This window comes from Phalangium opilio, unplaced genomic scaffold, assembly GCF_054372755.1.
Source record: "Phalangium opilio isolate 3A_F unplaced genomic scaffold, DU_Popi_V2 ptg000002l_1, whole genome shotgun sequence".
Lineage (NCBI taxonomy): Eukaryota > Metazoa > Arthropoda > Arachnida > Opiliones > Phalangiidae > Phalangium > Phalangium opilio.
The window spans coordinates 13,894,907-13,918,038 of NW_028324144.1; the positions used below are offsets into that span (position 1 = coordinate 13,894,907).

Sequence of the window (23,132 nt, forward strand, 5' to 3'; positions counted from 1 at the left end):
AAATTTACTATTGTTCTAACCCAGTAACTCGCTTAATAACCAACACACAAAAGGAGTACATCTAGAACATCATCGTAGCTTAATTTGTACCCTTTTCAATAAACTACGTAGAGCTTATCTCAATTAAAACTGGTTCTTTAATATAAGAGAAACATAAACATACATGGAGACCTCAAAATCATACAGAGAATAGCATTACAGGATGGTGTAGAAAGGGCCTACTGAACCTATAAAAATCATATCCTTAATGTACACAATATCCTAAAGATACACCTAGTAATAATAATACAAAACATGAGTACACCTAGAACCGCATCGTAGCTTAATTGGTACCTTTTGCAATGTAAACCATATCTCAATTAAAACTAGTTCTTTAGTATGACATAAACATACATGGATACCTCAAAATCATAAAGAGAATAGCATTACAGGATGGTGTAGAAAGGGCCTACAGAACCTATAGAATTACCAATAAATCATCCCCTAAATGTACACAATATCCTACAGTACCACTATGGACACTGAATGTAGTCACCATCGACAAGTCACGTGACTTCATACCGATAAACCAAAAATAAATTCAAATTTCCCGCCAACAATATCACGTGATACGTGCCGTCAACCCCCCAACCATATTTTCCCCCTTCAGGCACGGTACCATCTAGAGGAACGAGATAGATAGAAAGGGGGGGGCAACAAATGGGGCTACGTAAAGGCAGCCTGTATACCGAATTAATTCGGTTTACAAGCGTCTATATTCTCAGACTTTCATTTTGTTTTTCTTGGGCTGTTTCATGCGGACGGAGTTCTCGACGGAAAACTACTATTACATCGATACTCTATCAGACTTGGTCAAATCGGGAATTCCAACAGGAATGTTCCCGGAAACATACGAACACCTCCAAGTTTCGGTGAATATTCTTCTGTTTGTTAAGTTTTTCAATTCTTCTAACGTCATTGGCGCGTATCTACAGGCACCCCAACACCCCGTTGTTAAGGAATGGCTAGGCGCACTCGATATGAAGAACGTATATCGTAATTTTATAGATATTGTACTTGATAACTTTTTTCCCATTATTTCCGGGAAGAAAGCAGCGATCACAACGGTCGACTTTCTGATTAATTACTTGATAGACTTCGAAGACGATAAAGACGACAAAGACTTCTTACACGCGATCAAAGGAGCTATTTATTTGTCGCAGCAAGACGTTTCCTTCGACTACCTAAACACCATGTTCAACAGCTCTTGGTTAAGAAGAAGTCCCTAACTGCAAGAGTCCCTCCAACTGAGGTTGGTAATGAATTTTATGGTAAAATGAGTGGGTTTGACGAATGTTCTATTGCAGCATGGCGCCCTTTTTCGAAACGCAAGTTTTCAAGTACCTGCACAGAAAAAAAAGTGTTTACACACAAAAAAATGAGTGTTTCTTTGGAGTGAAAATGGTGTACTTTTTAAATACACTTATCTATATTGCCTAACATTTTCACATGAATAACAAAAACGGTGTTATATTGGTATTTTAAAGGTGACCATTATCTTCGAAAAAAAAATCTTAGTTAATGAAGGTGTAAAATCCATCTGGAATTACTCCTTTTTTTTGGAAAGGGTGTTATAAGGGTAGATCTCAGATTTTAAATTTTATAAACTGGTAATTTTAGCACAATTCTGTAAATTTTTCATTGCTATATATATAGTTAAACTGTCTCATACAATAACGCGAGAGGCGAGAGAACAATTTCTTATTTTTTTATTGATTTATGATTAATATTACTATGAAATAGTTTTGTGGATAATTAATATTTAGTGAAATGAAAGTTTTAAAAGAGTGTAATTTAAGAAAACACTTTTTTTACAAATTAAAAACACCCAAAATAGAGTTTCGTCACCTTGAGTTTATCCGGACAATTTAAGGTGTAAATTCTGTAATAAAAAACCTTCAAAACACCGTTTGAAATTAAACGTAGAAATTAAATAATAATACTGCGTGTTTGCTTCTAAAATGAGGTCTTCCGTATGTTTTAATTTTGAAGTCAATCCAAAGATTATTAAGTCAAGGAAAAAGACTTAATTGTTCGTTTTAAATTAATTATAACAGCATTTTTTAACGATGGTATTTTCTTAAGAAAATATTTTTATCCCTGAGTAAAACGTATGGAATTGGTGATCAGGTGGTATGGTAGCTTTATAAAATCTGCTCAATGTCTTATGTGACACTTTTAAAAGCGTTACGCGGCATTCTTAAAAGCGTTACGCGACACTCTTAAAAGCGTTACGCGACACTCTTAAAAGCGTTACGCGACGCTCTTAAAGGCATTACAGGACACTCTTAAAGGCGTTACGCGACACTCTTTAAGGCGTTACGCGACACTCTTTAAGGCGTTACGCGACACTCTTAAAGTTGTTATGCGACAAGCTTAAAAGTGTTATTTTAAGCTCGCAAAGGTGCTGAGACGCATCCTGTAAGGAATTGCACAACACACATAAAAGAGTAACAATTATCTTTTAGTACGAAAGACGAGTTGATAAGGTGTTAAACTGCATCTCTGTTGAACAATTTCCATTCTTATTTTCGACACCCATTGTTCAAATAAGTGTGTTTAAATCCTTTCAGCTTAATATCTAATGAACAGTTTCGAAGTCCACCTTATTTGACATTACCCATAAAGTTCTATAATCATTAATTGTTTTGACGCATTGCGTCCCGGGTTTAACATTTTTAATCCAATCAAACAAGGTTAATTTATCGTTAAGCGCTCACGACGCCCACACTCTGCGTATACGGTCCAAAGTATTGGTTATCGTTTGAATTAATAGTTTAGAAAACCCATATAATAACAAAATTTCTTCTGCACTAAAAGTTCGTGATTCTGCGGATGAAAATTTGAACTACAGACAAACCTTTCATTAAAAATCCATAAATATCTCAACAATTTACTGGAACATGTTTATTTACCACAATTTAAATATAAATTTGTCTTTTAGGCATCATGTTACAATAATAACAAAGGATATGTTATGGATTATGGCTAATTTCACCTTTCCCTTATATTTAGATATGCCTTCAAATCGTTAAACAATGTATCACTTAGCAACTCTGTTATTATCAGAGAAATTTTAGCAATGGACACTTTCGTTAAGTGTAGTTTTTTGGGGCTATTTACCACTTTTCAAAACCGCCTATGTTGTGGACGTTTGGTCGAATGGGACCTCCCAATTATGGTTTCGGTCTGTGTGAAATGTGGACCCATAAAAACTACTTTTAAAGGTGTTAAAAAACACTAAATATTTGTGTGTGTACAGTGAAAAGTATATATAGCACCTTTATTGAGAATAGCACGATGTGGTAAAAGTGTCAAACTGAATTAGAATCACGCTGTGTAATACAGCCTTCCTACAATATTTCACGCCTTTTCTGCACTATTTCACACTTCAGTAGTTCAAATTCACGCGATTTGAAGAATATTGGAAGAAGATACAAACACTTAATGAACACCTTTTAAAAATATTGTTATTAAAAGGTGTAAGAAATAGCTCAATGAAGTGTAATAAATGTGTCAGTGGGAAATATTTTTAAGATGCAGTGTTAAAAATGGTCCATTTAACACTTTCAGAGGTGTTGTTTTACAACTTTAAATTAAGACCAAAGGTGCTAAATCACACCTTTTGTTTTTCTTTTCTGCACTATTTCACACCTCAATAAAAAATTGACGCCTTTTGAAGAATATTAGAAGAACATACAGACACTTTAAGAACACATTTTAAAAATATGGTTCTTAAAAGGTGTAAGATAAAGCCTTATAAGGTGTAATAAATGTGTCGGGGGAAAATATTTTTAAGACGCAAAGGGTTGAAAATGGGCTATTTAAAACTTTCAGAGGCGTTATTTAACCACATTAATGGTGCTGTTTTTGGACCCGTCAAAATTAAGACAAAAGGTGCTAAATCACACCTTTGATTTTAAGAGTGTAGGTTTGCAACATCTGAACATGTTTTGATGTTAAACATTGGTGTGATGTAATGTTTATTGCTTCAATGTTGATGTCTAATTTCATATCTGTTTCTCTAAGGATCTTTATAATTGTGTTCCAAATAGGAACACTTCTTATTCTATCACGTTTAAGAGGTAAACACAGAATAATCTTAACACTAAGCTAAACATCAACGGTTACCAGGTGTTATTTAACGTAACATGTTTTTAATACGTTGGTATATACCTTAAATTTTTTTAAATCTTTATCTTAAGAAGAATTATAATATTTTAAAAAACAACTAAAAAGTGGAGGTATATTTTACCACAAGGTGAATAATCTAACACCTTGTGGCTATATTCATAATGTAAGTCACAATGGCTTTCATTTTATATTGAGAAAATGACTTCCTTGACTCAAATTTTGAGCAAAATATATGTTTAAAGTGATGGTTCGACAAGAAGAATAAATAAGCTTTCTTGGCTTTAATAGTAGAACAACATTTCCAACAGGTCGGCTAGATTTGTTTACATAGGTATATTCCCATTGCTTAGAATTCCATTAGGCCGAATCCCGCCAAAGTTTCTACTGAATTTAGCCCAACCGCGGGTGTTGGTATTTACAATTCAAACGACGCTATTTGTCGAATTTAGCGACCTCAAAAGTGCTAGCGTTTTCAATACATTCGTGCTGCCTTGGAAACGCCAATATTTGACGACTATGCAACAAGATGATAATAAAAAACGACCTCGGTAAGTTTTCAACACCGTGTCTTCTAAATACTGTATATAAGATAACAGTATACAGAAGTGAAAATTGGACTTGGGTTAAGCATTAAACAAAAACAATTTCGTCCAATAAAACGTTTTTGTTCAAAACCAGGTTAGGTTAGTAATATTTTATAAATCATTTAACATTGTTACGCCTTTTCCAAAATATTGATGTTTATCTTCATTGACTTCTCAAATAATATGCCTTTTCCAAAAAGTTACTGTTCGGTTAGGTTTGGTTTGGTTTGGTTAGGACGTCTCTTCCTCTTTGGGGTGGTTATACACTTCAAGTACAGTAAAACGGCTGGCTTAAAGTATTTTCATAATGAATATAACATAAAACAATAAATCAATATTAGCAATTGATTTTATTATTTCATATATTGCTGATTTATTACTATTTCGTTCTTATAATCCTTAGTTGTAAAATAATAATTTAGAAAATGTTTGGATCTAGTGTTTATTTTACGTAGGCCGTGAATTGTTTTAAGTTAATTTAATTTAAATTCGATCGGGAAAACCCGAAATGAGGGTTTTTTGGTACAATCGGATTGTCCCATTTTACAGCATCGTAAATCCTCCGAAGTGAGAGTTTTTCGGTTGAATGGGACTCGGTACAATGTTACTAAAGTGTTTAAGTTAAGCTAAGTTGAAGTTCAACGGAAATTGTGTTTTCCCACGAGGAGCGGCACGGGTTTTTCTGAAAACAATGTATTTTATTTCGCAGGAATTATTTAAACCGACGCACGTCATATACCATTCAAATTATTTCAAGATAAACCTGCAAATATCTTTAAAACTAAGCTTATAAACCCTTAAACATGATAGGAAGCTAAGCCTATAAACCTTTAGTCATGTTTAAAACCTAAACATATAATCCTGAAAACATGTTATACAACTAGGCATATAATCGTGTAAACACGTTTTGTTACTAAGCATTATAGCAAAATAACCTGACATATACCACCTTAAACATGTTTAAATACTAAATATGACAAGCGATCAACACATTTTGAACCTAAACATAAGATGTTGCAAACCTAAACACCATTCTTATTTAAACATGATTGTTTTTAAACATGATAAAATATCTGTTGAATTTTCGTGTTTAGGCAAGTGTTTAGTTTCTAAACACTTTTTTTTCTGTGTGGATTTTAAGAAACAATACAGGATTGAACAGTTCAAGTGGGAGAAACCGTTGAAAAGCGTTTCTGATTTGGACCAGAGTAGCGTCGGCGTTCCTTACTACTTTCTTCTCATGATGTTGTCGGGAACAGTAGCCGTCGTCATCACCGAAATAATCTTCTACTAATAAACATTAATGATGCAAATTAAAAACGTCACCACACCAGATCTAAATTTCTCGATAATACATCTAAACTTTCTATTTACTTCGAAATGTAGTTCACCAACAAAATCACTGCGTTTTGCGATCTACTCTTGAACTTATTGGGGGTAATTATGCAGTTATGACACGAATGCAATTCTACACTCTAAGAAATGGAAGTGTTAAAAACGTGTTAAAACGGTGTAAACACCGTAAAAACACCCAAAAGAGAGTTTTTACCTCTCCGAGTGACGTATGTCACGGAGAGGTTCTAATTTCGACGTGTCTGTCTGTCTGTCCGTTGTTACACCCACGTGACCGCGTTCGCAGTTTGCAAATCGGAGCAAACGTGTATTCAATTTCCAGACCGCATTTACAGTCCCGGAAATTGTATTCGACTTACAGGCTATTACTCCATTGCCTGTTTAACAACTCTGTTCATTTGTCCACCCCACATGAACACCAGTCTGAAGTTATTGGCTTCTAAACACCACCATCTTCTAGTCTTTCGCCCATTCCACGTGGACACCAGTCTGTACTTACTGGCTTCTAAACACCACCACCTTCTCGTCTTTGTCCTTTCCACATGGACACCAGTCTGTACTTACTGGCTTCTAAACACCACCATCTTCTATTCTTGTCCATCCCACATGGACACCAGTCTGCACACCTGGCTTCTAATACCACCATCATCCTTAAGGTTAATACATACGCGTCGATCGGCTAGGGTTACGAGAAACGTCTAGCCTTCCATTGATGGGGTCTTCCGCCAAGGTTCACGCAATTGCGATGTTCTTATCCATAGCTGCGATTCGAAACCCTTATATACTACCTATTTGAATAAGGCGAAGCAGCAGTCATATCCTTCAATTCAAACGTCAATATTAGTCAAGTCTCTCAAGGTAGTTTAATTATTCTTTTTTAAAACGATGTAACGCACAATAAGGCGAACAACTAACGAAGAAAATATTTAATATTAATTATATTTATTTTAATATTTAAGATAATCTCTTTTCTCAATTCAAAATTAATACGGAAGAGTTAAAAAGCAGTCTATTTTTTTGTCTGTGTGTGTCTGTCCGTTGTCACACTAGTGCGCCGAGTTAGCAGTTCGCTTTGTTTTGATGTGTTAAGAAATCCTACAGAACCTTAATATTCACTTTTTTCATAATATAAAGTGAATATGTGGAAATCGTTTTCGTAGTTACGATGCATTTAGTACTTTTGTAGCTTTAAAGCTCTGTTTCATTTTGATATTCCAAGGATGTTTTTTATAATTATTATTTGAAATGGATGTTTAAATATTACTTAAGCTATACTACATCTGTTTATAGCATAATCCTTTCGTTATTGAAGACAAGAAGAACGCTACTAGGTCGGTCAAATGAACTTTTATTAGTCAATAGGCCTAGTGAACCCAAAAGTAAACGCTTGGGTGTGGTTCTCGTTTCTGTAATGCAGAGACATTAACGGTTCAGAGTGGGCCGAAAGTTAAATACACTTTTAAATAATCGGGCTTAGATTTTATAATTGAATAAAGCATCATGGTGAAAATCTAGGCCACGTTCAGCAGAGCTCAGCGCTGTTAGCAGTGTCGTACAGAAGGGGATTTTGTTTTAGAATTTAGACGTCACGGTGCTCAGCGCTGAACCAGCGCGGTCACCAAAGAAAATAAACGGGTGTTTGGATAACGTTACGTAATACGCTTAGTTCTCAGCTTGGCGGTAGGAACATGGAGGTATTATTACAAATAGCTCTTGCCAATACCTCCTATATAAGTATCAAGGCCCGAGTATGCTCCCTCGTCAGATGGGGATTGGAACTTGTATATAATTGTGCGGTTTCCCCGTGAGGTGGAGCTCGTTTCAGGATATCTTATTTCAAATCACGCCCGTTCGAATTAGCACAATGACTTTGACTATTTGGCCAACAATCGTTAATTAGAACTATTTTATGTTTAATACTAGCCGTTACCCGCGGCGTCGCTCGCGTGTAATAAGAACTTCCATCTAAAATGATATAATGAATGTTTAGATTTTACTGATGACTTTTTTTGTAGCACCCTAGGAGCTAAGGCACTCGGCACAGTCCGTCAGCTCGTCGGGATATTTTTAATTACTTTTCACGCGGACATTATCACATAAAGGGTTTTTAAATTTTAGGCCACCATTTAAAAAGATGGCAACAAATCGAACCCGAAAGACCTTTCAGCCCGTCTATAGGTTAAAGGAAACCATTGTACTAGATATTAGTGAAATCGGTTGAAACGCGCAGACTTTATTGCATATTGAATATTTTCTTACATTTCTGGGCGCCATTTTAAAAGATGGCGACAAATCGAACCCGAAAGACCATTCAGCCCGTCTTAAGGTTAAAGGAAACCAGTGTACTAAATATTTGTGAAATCGGTTGAAACGCGCGTACTTTATTGCATAGAGAATATTTTTACATTTCTGGGCGCCATTTTTTAAGATGGCGGCGGGTTGGAAAAATCTTTCTTAGTACGCGCCTACTACTTATGAGTAACGTTCCTGCAAAGTTTCAGCCTTCTAGGGCAAGCGGTTTGGGCTGGGCGTTGATTATCAGTCAGTCATCTGTCAGTCAGTCAGTCAGTCAGGACTTTGATTTATATAGATATAGATTAATAGACTTAATTCAATACCAGTTTCATACTTTTAATTTATAATTATAGGCAAGCTTAAAAAACAGGTGTTATTAAAGTTGAAAAATAGTTTTATTAAAACTCAGTGCATCAGTTTTAATTTTAAACTTTTAATAAAAACAATATCTATTAAAATTCAAAATTATCTTATCAAATTTTTACTTTTAAATCTCATTTAAATGAGTGAACTTAAACATCAACTTATCTTGTTTAAATAATTATATTCAGGGAACCATTTTGAACCTGTTTTGAAATACTGTTAAGAAAGAATTGAAAATTTATTTCTACATTTCCTATTATGAAAATAGACCAATGGTTAAATGCTTTTTAAGTCAATATTTAATACAAGTAAATCGATAATCAAATATTTAGTACTTCTTTAGTATTTTGAAAAAAAAGTTAAAGAAAAAGTTAAAGAAATTACCTTAACATAAAGTAATATAAGAAACCTCCCTACGGGATGTTTCTTATATTATATCTGCCTTAACGCATAATTCACAAATGTGACGAACAAAAAGTTCTCGAGCAGTCCCTCCCAGTCCGCCAAGACAACCAAGCGAGCCTCTCGTCTGCTTCAGACGCCACAAACACGTGATAGCTGTGACGTCAAAGTCTGGAAACGAGCGCCGCGCTGCGTCTAAATCCCGCGAATTAAAATGCCTCATTTCGAAGATAAAAAAATTCCCATACTCGGGTCTTGATACTTATATAGGAGGTAGTGCTCTTGCCGATTCTGATGGGACTATACCTATTTAATTGGCGTGAAACCAGTTGATCACGCGAGAATTTTAAGAGACATGTTAGTCTTTCTAATTTTAATTATAAAAGTTGTTCTTATCTATCTCTATAAATATGTTATATATGTATATCCTTATAGAGTAATTTCTTTCCCATATACGGCAACGTTATAACCCACTATCTCTTACCTTAGTGATATCCCCCCTCCCCTTCCCTTCCGGGGGCAAATAGTATTCTCTAGTACAAAGTTGCCCCAAACGTAGGGGATACACAGTTCACTCCCCCTTCAGTATTTGTTCATAAAAAGAAACATTTCCATATCTGGGTAAATAAGTTTGTAAGTAGGCTTCATCTTGACTCGGAGAGGTAATATTTTGGTTTTCCCAACTTGTATTACCTTGGGGCCAATTTAAAGTGTAAATTCGGTGTAAAATAACACTATTAAAACACCGTTCGAAATTAAACATGAACAAGTTGGGAAAACCAAAATTTTACCTCTCCGAGTCAAGAGGTGTACTACTACAAACGTATTTACCTAGATATGGAATTATTTCTCTTTTTTGAAGTAAAAATTTACGAAATATTGAAGCAGTATTCCAAGCATAGCGAATAATACAGTAAAGCAGACGACATTTTACATCCAATAAGGATAAATCTTGGGCAATGGGGAAAAGATCAGGAAATGAAGTCTACGCTTCAGCTGTATACAATATATTGTGATAGCTACATTGACAACTGGTTTGCAGTGTAAACTCTATCGTCTCGTCTCACCTCAACAATATTCTTAGTTTGCCAACATGAATGTTAACGTTAAATAACACCAAAGCTAAATTGTAGCTAGACGCACTAATAGGCAACGCGCACCTTAAAGAGAATAAAAAGTCTGTAGCTACTACCCGTTTACCATTAGCCCTTTTACTATTCTAATTGCCACCATGATCTTTTCTTCTATTATAAAATCTTAACCTGATTATTTAATAGTGTATTTAAATTTCGGCTCACTCTGCACCGTTGATGTCTCTTCATTTCAGACACGAAAATCAAAGCCCAAAGTTTACTTCACCTCAGGCCTCAATTATTTACTCTTTGTTTCAATAAGCCTATTGCGGATGATCCTTAATATACCCGCCGGAGTCTAGGTCTTAGTTTTCTTCATGTAATCAATAAACCAAGGATTATTCTATATACAGATGTAGTATAGCTTAAGTAATATATAAACAGCCATTTCAAATAACAATATTAAAAAAAATCTTTGGAATATCAAAATGAAACAGAGCTTTAAAGCTACAAAAGTACTAAATGCATCATAATTACGAAAAATACTTCCACATATTCACTTTATATTATGGTAAAAGGGAATATTAAGGTTCTGTAGATTTCTTTACACATCAACACAAGGCTAACTGCTAACGCGACGCACTGGTGTAACAATGGACGGACACACACAGACAACAAGTTGGGAAAGCCAAAATATTACCTCTCCGAGTGGAGATGACTATCACTACCCCTTAAACAACCTAAATATATGCATCTATCGCTTTTTTTAATTCTTTGCAAGTGCAGGAATTGAATTTTAAAATAGTCACTTAATTACCCCTATATTATAAAACTTATCGACTTCATACTTGTATATTATCATCATTACTTGTCTTAAATAACCTTCGACGGCCGAACGAGGTTCATCTTACATAATATAGGGACGATGTCATATATTTTAACGTTCACTTTATTTACTTTTCATTTAATTCAAGACCATAACATTCTGAAAGTACATTAGGCTCAGAAGACAGTATTTATAATATTACATTAGTCTCAGAAGACAGTATATATAACACTTCAACAATACTTCAATATATACAAAGAAATAAATAACATAATATTAAACTGTACAGTAAAAGTTAAATATAACCTAATTAAAACCATAAAACCCACAATACATATGGGAACAAAAGGTTCTTGAAAAACCATTAACAGAACAGTATTTATAATACTTCAACGTTTCTATCTATATACAACAATGAATAGTTATTTAACATTATATATTGGAACCTTCAGTATAATTTAACATTAAGCAAATTCGAACCATAAAAACCCACAGCGCATATGGGAAAAAAGGTTCTGGGAAAACCCATTTGGGAAAAAACCATAATCACAGTTGAATTATTAATATTGAAACACTTATTTTTAAATTATTGATTTTCCACTTTGACGTCTGAGCTATCCACGAATAAATTGATTAATAGCATTAACAAACGATGCAATGGATGTCAAATATTCATGTCATAATACAAGCTAATTCGAACCATAAAAACCCAGAGCGCATATGGGAAAAAAGGTTCTGGGAAAACCCATTTGGGAAAAAACCATAATCACAGTTGAATTATTAATATTAAAACACTTATTTTTAAATTATTGATTTTCCACTCTGACGTCTGAGCTATCCACGAATAAATTGATTAATAGCATTAACAAACGATGCAATGGATGTCAAATATTCATGTCATAATACAAGCTAATTCGAACCATAAAAACCCACAGCGCATGTGGGAAAAAAGGCTCTGGGAAAACCCATTTGGGAAAAAACCACAATCAAATTAGGACTATTAATATTAAAAACTTCTTCAGACTGTTTAAGGATGAATGTTTGGTGGATAGCGTCCGAAAGAAAGCAATAACCTAGTAGATGAGGCGTAGTTCATAAAGTTTCGTTTTTTCGAAACTATTACATAGGTGTATTGGCGCTGTACGTTTCAGATAACAAAGACCAAGACGACTCCAGTTCCACAAAATAGGAAAACTCTGCCTCTTGGCGTTAAGTTTTTCTCCTTTCTGTATTTCCACTGCTAGACCGCTATGCAGCCCGCCCTTGTATTGCTCTACTTGCTGCTCCCATAACATTGAACGTGCTAGAACTATAGTTCTAGTCGATCAATTGCGGCGAAGTCCAACTTCCGCTTTGAGCGTTGGCCAACTTTTGAGGACGCTGCAGTGTTACCAACGGCAGAAAACGCAGCCAGGAACATTTTCAAAATCACCTCGGCCGCGTTTTGCCGAAAAAAGGGGATTTTCGACTAGGACTATTGAATTGTCGCCGATTATTCAGCCATTTCCGCTTCGCCATACCTAAAACATTTTTAAAGTACGCTATACAAAATTGCTCCATTCTTCACCAAACCTATGAAACTTGGTGCAACACTTACACTTTGTTCAGTGGTTCGCCTTTACATGAACCCACAGTTGCCGCTCCAGATCTCAGTCATCTGACGCAACCATTTTAACGTTTTGAGAGTTGTATTTCACCTTTATTAAGCCTAAGGATAAGCCTTGAGATATATTTCCCGACGTATTTTCTGAAGAACCACAATAAATCACCTCAACGATTATCCCCATTAACTAATTATCACTATTACATACCTTGTTTACAATTTCGTTGGCCTTGTCCTCCATGGTTACCCATGAACTAAACCAATGCTGTAGGGTATTCATGAACTACGCATATCCTATAGGGTATTCATGAACTACGCATAACCTCTAGGGTATTCATGAACTACGCATAACCTCTAGGGTATTCATGAACTACGCATAACCTCTAGGTTATTCATGAACTACGCATAACCTCTAGGTTATTCATGAACTACGCAAATCCTGTAGGCTACTCATGAACTACGCCAATCCTCCAGGTTACTCATAAAATATACCATATTTTTAAATGGATTAATACCAAACTTATATGACCGTCAATTCCAATAATGATACTTACCATTTTTTTTTCAAATCTTGAAGTCAGATGTGGGTTCTTTAGTCAAGGATCCCAAGCCTTGTGTGGGTCTCTTAGTCAAGGATCCCAAGCCTTAAGTGGGTCTCTTAGTACAGGATCCCAAGCCTAATTTTAGGTTTCTTAGTACAGGATCCCAAGCCTAATTTTAGGTTTCTTAGTACAGGATCCCAAGCCTAATTTTAGGTTTCTTAGTACAGGATCCCAAGCCTAATTTTAGGTTTCTTAGTACAGGATCCCAAGCCATATGTGGGTTTCTTAGCCAAGGATCCAAAGCCTATTTCTCGTAGTTTAGACCCTTAAAGCAACATGCGGCTCCATTGGCGCCCCTACCATGATGCCTAACCTTGTATATACATAATAATTTTACCTTGCCGTAGGTAGGTAACAATGAAACTTAATGCATTAGGGAGGATCTGAAAATTATCCTAACAAGTTAAACCCAATGTACAATAGAAAGGTCGTCAATAAGGGGCGCACTGGAGCTCCACCTTGCTTTAAATAAATTTTTCCATTTCAAACTATGTTCTTTTAAAAATGCAAATACCCTTGTGGTAAGAATAATAAGACTCTCTATAACATGCATCGTATCGGTCTCGAAAAAGTTTGTTACCAAACGCCAAATCTAATTGACAATGATAGTCAGTCGAATACTTTTGTTCTAGACCCGGCAAAAGAGATATTCCATGTGAATCAAAGAACATTCTCAGTGCCGTTTGGCTCTTTAAAAAGTTAATATTGAAATCTCCAACCACAACTGTTGGAATAGACGAATCATATTTCATGTCAAACAAAGGGTTAAAGTCCTCAAACACAGTTCTCAAACTTCCTAAGGGAGATTTGTACAACAATACCACAGATATAAGTTCTCCTTCTATGTAAACATCTAACCAGCAACGTTCCACGTGAGAATTTCTAACAGGAATGTCGCTTCGTAAAACTCTAGTATCTATCTCTTTAACTTCGTTTTTAGGCGTGTCTCTTAAATATATGGACGAACCAAAAGCAACTCTGCGTGCCGTACTTGGCAAGTAAATACCACCTACTTCCTTAAAAGATGGCACTCTAAAATCGTCCGTCTCTTTTTTCCACGTTTCAACAAAACATAACATTTGACTTTTCATTATTACATTGTCTGCTAAAACATCTTCTAAATGAGCATTTAAAGACTGCACGTTATGTACATAAATGTAAAGGGGATCATGCAAGAAAGGTAGTTCGATGCTTTTTGTGTCTCGCAACCTCTTAAGTTCCAATTCTACTAGGTTGTTTTTGGGTGAATTAGGAACTTTAAATTTTCCATCAATATATAAACCGGAAGCGGTTTTCGCTCTACTACAAGCCACATATAAATGCGCTCTTTCAATTTTTTTTGTAGCCTTACAATGAACCACTACCGAGGAGTAAGTATCACCCTGACTTTTATGTATCGTAATGGCCTCAGAAACAACCAAAGGCAATTGTTTCCTAGAAACTGAGGCATTATTTTGTCTCCATTTTCTATTAAACGACTTGATGACCTTTTCAACAGGCGTCCACGAAGCGTTAATATCACTATTCAAATATAAACCATGACATTTTTGCCTCAACATTTTCCCAACTTTGGGATCGTCAAACTCCATCCATACCCTGAACGGGATTTTATCCCCGACCCTATTTGTGCCGTACTCTATCTTTCTTAACCAACCTGTCGCGCCATTAGTTAGTCCGTCAGAGGTGTCAACATTGTTGGTCATCATAGATCTCGCGCCACACGCAAGAGTCAATTGTTTGGGCAGACCATACGTATCAGACGTTGCTAACTTTTCAACTTGGGAAAGTATCTTATTTTTAACTTCACTACTAAGATCACCATTGACAACATCTACTGAAACCGAAACAGCCTTTTCCGTATTCATGTTTAAAAGCTTATTTTGATTAAATTGGTTTACTTCCGCGTTAGTGGCGAAAAGATGTATCGCTTCTTTTGGGGGTACACGCTCAGGCGTTACCTCCAGACTACTAAAGAAATCAATATCATTTTGAGTCATACTTCCCACAGCCATTCTATTTAAAGCTTCAGCAAATATTTTATCATCCCTCTGTCTCATAATTTCCTCAAGTTCGGCAAATTCAAATTGCTCCCATATTGGGTTACCAATTAACGACGCGTAAGGATTATCTTTCTCACTTTGACCTTGAAATGCGAAATAATCGCAAACTGGTCTCAATTGGTTAAAGTCTCCAACTAGAACGACAGACACACCACCAAAATAATCAGGACAACCCATAATCTCTTGTAACCTAGCGTTTACCCGATTAAACACCTTCGCTCCAACCATTGAAATTTCGTCAATTATTACTAGTTTTACTTGACCATAGAGTAACCTGCATTTATGAAGTGTTTCACTTTCCAATCTCGATATATTTCCACCAAATTGGCTAACGGGTAAACTAAAAGTACTGTGCAAAGTTGCCCCACCTATGTTAAAGGCAGCCTTGCCAGTAGGTGCGCAACGGATTACTTTCGCTTCCGATGGATTACTCCCAGGTTGTTTGTTGTAAAACCTTGACACAGATTCAAATATAGCACTAATCAAAAGACTTTTCCCCACACCAGCGCCCCCTGTAACAAAGAGACGCAACGGAGTTTCTTTGCTTTTTACATGATACAAAACATGGTAATATATCTCTCTTTGTTTGGAATTCAATTTTCTAAGAAGGGCGTTGTACTCAGAGTCATTAATTAAGGTAATTGACGGAGCAACAGTATTTTCGGCATTGCCATCAATAATATCTCTATTAATATTTCCTACAGGTTCTTGAACCGTATTAATTAAAAAATCGGAATCATCCATAGCTAAAGATCTATCAACTTCATTTCTATGTTCTAATTCAGGCTGGATATTAGTAACATCCACTTGAATTTCTCCATTTTCAAAATCTGCTACAGCCTGTTCTACGGCTTCTTCGTCAATTTCATTGTGAAATTCTTTCCTAACTTCATTAATAGTTTCGCGACAAAGCTCATATTCTGATTTCATATCCTTTGTCAAAATATCATTACTTTCATCGCGCCAAGGCTTAAACAACATTAATTGTTCACGATAAAAGTTATCGGGATCTTTTTCTAAATTGAATCTTCTGTACCTAATAATTTTAGCACGGCCACGTTTCCTAATAAACCCTGATTCATCTTTAAGTTTCAGCCATTTACCACAAGTTTCAACTTCATTGCTCTCTCCCTCATCAACATGATCGTGGGCGGCTTTAGTCACTCTACGGGCTTTGGAATATTCGTACCAGGCACCAAATTGAGCTAACGTTATTGCCTCTAGTTCCTCTGGCCTTTGAACATAATGTTCTAGCATCCCAGAGGCAAAAACGTCATTACTGTCTGCTGGTAGTTCTTCAAGTTCAGATTGACTCTTTAGAATGTGTACACGATTTTCAGGGGCATTGGTGTTTATAAATACACAGGCGCGACTGCACCTGGACACAGGAATTTGTAAACCACAGTAAGCCGCTTCCTGAGCGCTTACCTCGTGGGCATTCAAGAACTGATTAGCAATTAGTTTCAACTTCTGTTTTACTGAACATTTATCATTTTTTGCCTGTTTAGAAGCTTCGCGCAGAAGCAAAGACATCCCTCTTTGAGACTTTCCTATATATGATACAATATACATAACCAGTGCGTAAGCATCAAGAACGAATTGAATGTCCATATTCGCCTGCCAAAGACGCAAAGCGCACGGATTGTAAGGATTAACTCTAGTATCTTTGGGGTGTCTTTTCAACAAAACTGTTTTCCTTTTGAGGTCATAAGTAACGGCAGAAATATACTCGTCTTCAGTTATACGCAACTTAGCTAGCAACTCCTCAAAACTATCTACCCAAAACTCTTTTTCTTTCGATTGCAACATCTCATACAATTTCTTTGACCTTTCCTTAGATCTGAGTTCTTCCTGTACGCTACCAGGCTCTCTTAAACTAGGGTCGTAAATTATGGTTCTGGGCATAGGTGGAAACGGGATTCCAAAACGACAAACGGAATTATTATCGACCTTCTTTCTACAAGTCGTTGTGTGTTTGTGAATTTGTAATCGTGTTAACAAATCTAAATGTTCGTCATTGTGCTCAGCAGCACAAGAAATAACATTATCAATAAATTCCTCTACTTCCTTAACATTTGAGAGATCATTTTTAAGTTTTGGAGCATCTTTTATCCAAATCAAACCATGTTGGTGGGGCGAACCTCTTTGCTGTATTTCAACTCTAAAATAATAGTCTTCTATAACGCCAAGAGGACCTAATTTCTGTAAAGCCTTAAGCAAAGCCCGAAAACGGTGGTCAAAATATCTAGCGCAAGTAACAGGATCATCCTGAATCAGTTTTGCCCTTTCCGAAAAACTTAAATTATTAATATCATCGTTAGGTAAACTCTCCTGCCCAGAGGTTAGTCTCAAAATATTCAGTAGCTCAGGCCATTTACTTTCGGCAGCCGAAAACGTTATGAAAAAGGTAGCCGTACCAAGCTGTCTAATCATACCCATCAATTCCTTTTGTCTGTGTTGCCAATAAGAAGGCCAGCTCTGTAGTCTTTCTAAAACCCTAAAACCATCATCCTGCTTAATTAAAGCATCAAGAGAACCTGCAGAAGCTAAAAGTCCAGCAGTATAATTCGACCCATCTGTTCTTTTAGTTTTCCTCATGCAAACCTGTATAGATTGACTAACTTTCAAGGTTTCTAATTTGACAAAAGAGTAAAACAATTTCGAAGGATTTTTAGCACAGCGCCTATCAATATTACGAAGCTCCCATTTAAAAATATCACCAAAACTTCCCTTAACCTTAAGATTCATTTTTTGACCTACGTAAATGCTCGGGAATGACAATTCTTCCGCATCCTCGTCAAAGAGTAAAGACATTGGGGTTTGACCTTCACCGGGAGCAAACTTAACATGCATGGTATTACTTGGCAAGAAATTACTTAAAGAAACTAATAATGTGTCTTGATTCCCAACTGTTAACGAACTACTTTCGTTGGGTTCATTCCACATATCATCGCTATCATTCTCTGCGTTTATTGGCGCTACTGGATTATCTCCTGATACATCAACTTGATTTACCTGACGGTCATTTTCGTCAACAATAAATTCAAGTTCTTCAGGAATGGGGTCTAATATGTCACTCTTAACGGTAATTCCATGTTTAACATACAAAGGCGTTTTTACCAGAACGTTAAGGGCCTCTAAAATGACTTTGGGTCTCACAGTTTCGTACAAATAGGGTGTGTTATACTGCATTCTTCTCATAAACTCAATTTGAATAGTATCCGTGTCTCGAGGTAACCTGGGTAAAACCGAGGCGGTGGACTCTACATTTATAGGGACGTTAACCACATTTCCTTTAATACCACGTTGTTGGTCACACCCTAACCTTCGTATTTGCATGAATGGTATTCGTGGTGATATCATTCTTTCTTCTAAATTACTTATGTTACTTAATTGCGCAGGTATTTCAGGAAACACAAATCCATTTTCCCTTGAAAATTTTGGAATTTGCTTTCTCTTAACGCTTTTATTACAAGTACTACACAAAAATATTTCATCATTCAACTCTCTTTGTTCAATACCAGGGACTGACAAAAAATCTATGGACTTTACAATGGTGCCAGATGACTTAAAAAAAAGATTTGAACATCCTTCACACGGCCACGTTGGGCCATCTTTTATGCTATCAAAATAGGTCTGCTCTATAAGCGAGGGGTTTGCTCGCCTATCTGCGGCCGAAGATCTTTGTCTAGCACGTTCAACATCTCTATACTCGGGATCTTGGCGTTTAGCCGCCATACCTGTCTGGTTTCTAGCACGTTCAACATCTCTAAACTCGGGATCTTGGCGTTTAGCCGCCTTACCCGTCTGGTTTCTAGCACGTTCAACATCTCTATACTCGGGATCTTGGCGTTTAGCCGCCATACCTGTCTGGTTTCTAGCACGTTCAACATCTCTAAACTCGGGATCTTGGCGTTTAGCCGCCTTACCCGTCTGGTTTCTAGCACGTTCAACATCTCTATACTCGGGATCTTGGCGTTTAGCCGCCATACCTGTCTGGTTTCTAGCACGTTCAACATCTCTAAACTCGGTATCTTGGCGTTTAGCCGACTTATACAATTGGTTTCTGACACGTTCTCTTTCCCTATAATTTGGATCTTGGCGTTCAGTAGCCTTACTTATCTGATTTCTTACACGTTCGCTTGCTTTATACCATTCATCAACCCTTTTTAATTTCTTGGTAAATATTCCACCCTGATTTTCAATTTCACAATTTGACTCATTCTCTCGCTTTTTCCCCTTACCTAGCGACTCCCTCTTACTGCATTCTTCATTTTGTCTCAAGATTCTTAATCTTTCTAAGGGATAGACATTACCATGGGACGTACAAGGTACTTGTTCATAGCCTTCGATTATTTCACTAATATTAGCATTATCATTTTGTACATTATTGGGTTCCTCATTAATAGATATGCCTACGCTTACGGTACTTTCAATAGAGCTTTTATTTAATGCGTCATCTTTCGCAGAATCATGGCCAACTGGCCTCGCGGTAGGACCAACATTGGGTGTGCTAGAACCTGTTCCCGAAACAGCCTTTTTTTCAGCTGCTAACACTCTTCTCCTTTCATTTTCTCGTTTCCTAAATTCAGGATCTGACCTTTTTGCCCTCATTCTTTCCCTTGCCTTTCGTTTTCTGATTTCCTCTTTACTTAAATTATTATCTTCCTCCATTTACTTATTAATCAGTTAAATACTCACAAACGTTGGCAAAATCAATCTCCTTAAATACTCACACAGGTTGGCAAAATCAATCTCCTTCAGTAATACGTAAGGCTTAATTATATTATTTGCCGAACAAAATTAATCGAGCAAATCTAACACTTAACTTCTGCCTTCGAAATTCTATCAAAGAATGAATCAACTGTTTAAAAAAAGGTTTTTTTCGCAAATTGGGCGCTATCATACCAACAGCAATTCCGTCATATTTAAAAAATATACATTGCCAACACTTTTTTCAAATAAAGAATGATAAAAGTGCGTAAAAAAGGTCTTTCACAAATAGGCCTAGGGGGCGTATAAACTAAACAGCAACAACGCTCTACAGCTACACTAATCTTACACAAACAAGGAGTACTATAAACCCACTACTGGAAGCGGTATTTTTATTCAAACGTAAAACAATTTCGCTTAAGCTTAACATCTCTAGACATCGGTATAAATGTCTCTATCACTCCTAGGTAACTGTATGCACAGGATTTTACGACATTATAACTCAAATTCATCTGATTATGTTTTAACAAGGTTAAATCTAACTGGGAGTAAGATGAAAGGAGTAGAAGCTTATCTGTCTTAGGAAATATGAAATTTTATCTTAACAGTTCGTTAAATCATAAGTTTATAACGAAAAAACGCGGAAGGGGAAAACGAGCAGACAACAGCGATTTTTGGGGGTAGAAGGTTAAGAGCGCCATCTGTCGTCCGTGCCAAAGTTGAACTTCCACTCGAAACGCAATGAGAAAGTGGATAAAATAATGCCATCAGCTATTTAACTGCGTCGATATATTTAACGACTTGACCCATGACATGCCCATAACACTGGCTTCTATGAATCCTATATATTCTTGGATGCTAGGAAACTTGGTAGACGTAACAGTCTGTACCAAGTACCCAAGCATCCTTCAATAAACGCCTGGCAACATTGTGGTACGCATGGTACAACTAAAAAATAGGATGTGTATCTATCTTTCCAGTCACTCCAAGTCGTTAAGCCCTCATTACAGAGGATTTGAAACACTATCGTAATTCCAAGTGTCTCGAATCTCTACGTTCCTGTCCATTATGAACAGTGCTGAGAGAATGATACATCAGAAAGAGCCATTCAAATCGAATTGCCGAAAATATTATCCATATTTTCATTTCATATAACAAAGAAAATAAATTATTATGGATACAGGAGGCAATGTAGGAAATATAACGCAATGCACGGGCCTAAAAAGATATAAGAGACAATGTACGAAATATAACGCAATGCACGGGCCTTGATAGATATAGGAGGCAATGATTTAACGACTTCGGTACTTGGGTTTATCTTTAATATTTAAATAAATATAATTATTTTTAATTATTTTAATCGCCAGTAAATAACTTTAAAAATAGTTAAATCGTTTAAAATAAAGTTGTTCCTATTATCTTTCGAAACTTTGCTAATATTGACGTTTAAAGTGAAGGGTACCCCTCTTGCCCGCTTTTTTCAAATTTTGGGGTATATATACGTTTCGTTTCCATTATAATAATAGATAAAAACGCATTCGCGTGAACCTTTGGTGGAAGCCCTGCCATTGGGAGGCTAGACGTTTCTCGTAACCCTAGCCGATCGCCGCGTATATCTTAAAACCAAATAATAGATAAAAACGCATTTGCGTGAACCGATGGTGGAAGCCCTGCCATTGGGAGGCTAGACGTTTCTCGTAACCCTAGCCGATCGCCGCGTATATCTTGGAACCAAACGATGACGGAGGAAAAGAAGCCAGAATGTACTGACTGGCGTCCATGTGGAATGGACAAAAGACCTGAAGATGGTGGTGCATTGAAGCTGGTGTCAATGTGGAATTGACGAAGAACAGAAGATGGTGGTGCATAGAACCTGGTGTCAATGTGGAATTGACGAAGAACAGAAGATGGTGGTGCATAGAAGCTGGTGTCAAGGTGAAATTGACGAAGAACAGAAGATGGTGGTGCTTAGAAGCTAGCAAGTACAGACTAGTGTCCATGTGGGATGGACAAAGACTAGCAGATTGTGGTCCTTAGAAGCCAGTTAGTAAAGACTTGTGTTGGTAGATGAATGGCCAAATTTCCGTGAACCGCGAACGCGTTCCGGAAATCGGGTATTTGTTTGCTCCAATACGCAAACTGCGAACGCGGTCACGTGGGGTCTGACAGACGCACAGACACGGCCAGTGTAATACCTCTCCGTGAAATACGTCACTCGGAGAGGTAACAAGTTGGGAAAGCCAAAATATTACCTCTCCGAGTGGAGATGACTATATGCATCTATCGCTTTTTTTAATTCTTTGCAAGTGCAGGAATTCAATTTTAAAATAGTCAATTGTTCAAGCCTTTTCAATATCTCTCAATTGCTGTGGAAACTCTACTCTCTCGCTATACCTCAACCGTATTCTTAGTCTACCAGTATGATTTGTAACATTTGTCCATATCAAAGCTGAATCATACCTCGCCACACAAAAAGCAAATGTCCCCAAAACATGGAAGCCACAACCCAATCACACATAAGCTAGGCTCGTACTTGTTCATCGCCTTCGATTATTTCACTAATATTAGCATTATTATTTTGTACATTATTGGATGCTAGGAAACTTGGTAGACGTAACAGTCTGTACCAAGTACCCAATCATCCTTCAATAAACGCCTGGCAACATTGTGGTACGCATGGTACAACTAAAAAATAGGATGTGTATTTATCTTTCGACTCACTCCAAGCCTTTAAGCCCTCAATACAGAGGATTTGAAACACTATCGTAATTCCTAGTGTCTCGAATCTCTACGTTCCTGTCAATTATGAACAGTGCTGAGAGAATGATACATCAGAAAGAGCCATTCAAATCGAATTGCCGAAAATATTATCCATATTTTCATTTCATATAACTGAGAAAACAAATTATTATGGTTCTGAGAGGAGCTTCCCATTTTGGTTGTTGTTCTCAAAAATATATCGCAATGCACGGGCCTCGATAGATATTGGAGGCAATGAAGGAAATATATCACAATGCGTGGGCCTTGATAGATACAGGAGGCAATGTAGGAAATATAACGCAATGCACGGGCCTAAAAAGATATA

At 36.6% G+C, this 23,132-nt stretch overlaps 3 protein-coding genes and 1 long non-coding RNA gene across 4 annotated transcripts; 1 reads left to right on the plus strand and 3 right to left on the minus strand.

Annotated features, from left to right (window-relative positions):
• The first annotated feature begins 794 nt into the window (after positions 1 to 794).
• On the plus strand, positions 795 to 1,713 carry LOC149720093 (uncharacterized). Its single transcript, XM_089864174.1, has 3 exons — positions 795 to 911; positions 975 to 1,291; positions 1,347 to 1,713. Exons 1-2 carry the CDS (start codon positions 795 to 797, stop codon positions 1,266 to 1,268), a joined length of 411 nt encoding a protein of 136 aa, XP_089720300.1. The 3' UTR covers positions 1,269 to 1,291; positions 1,347 to 1,713.
• Positions 1,714 to 11,176: 9,463 nt separating this feature from the next.
• On the minus strand, positions 11,177 to 13,507 carry LOC149720094 (uncharacterized). Its single transcript, XR_016376429.1, has 4 exons — positions 13,227 to 13,507; positions 12,881 to 13,150; positions 12,667 to 12,816; positions 11,177 to 12,589 (listed from the first exon to the last, which is right to left on the minus strand). It is a non-coding gene; the product is annotated as an uncharacterized LOC149720094 (long non-coding RNA).
• A 14-nt stretch (positions 13,508 to 13,521) lies between these two features.
• Positions 13,522 to 14,974, minus strand: LOC149720095 (uncharacterized). Its single transcript, XM_089858588.1, has 2 exons — positions 14,096 to 14,974; positions 13,522 to 13,998 (listed from the first exon to the last, which is right to left on the minus strand). The coding sequence occupies exons 1-2, from the start codon at positions 14,861 to 14,863 to the stop codon at positions 13,966 to 13,968; spliced, it is 801 nt and encodes a 266-aa protein (XP_089714714.1). The 5' UTR covers positions 14,864 to 14,974; the 3' UTR covers positions 13,522 to 13,965.
• Positions 14,975 to 17,958: 2,984 nt separating this feature from the next.
• LOC149720096 (uncharacterized) lies at positions 17,959 to 20,396 on the minus strand. Its single transcript, XM_089864186.1, has 4 exons — positions 20,243 to 20,396; positions 19,138 to 20,179; positions 18,455 to 18,597; positions 17,959 to 17,967 (listed from the first exon to the last, which is right to left on the minus strand). Exons 2-4 carry the CDS (start codon positions 20,006 to 20,008, stop codon positions 17,959 to 17,961), a joined length of 1,023 nt encoding a protein of 340 aa, XP_089720312.1. The 5' UTR covers positions 20,009 to 20,179; positions 20,243 to 20,396.
• Positions 20,397 to 23,132: the final 2,736 nt, after the last annotated feature.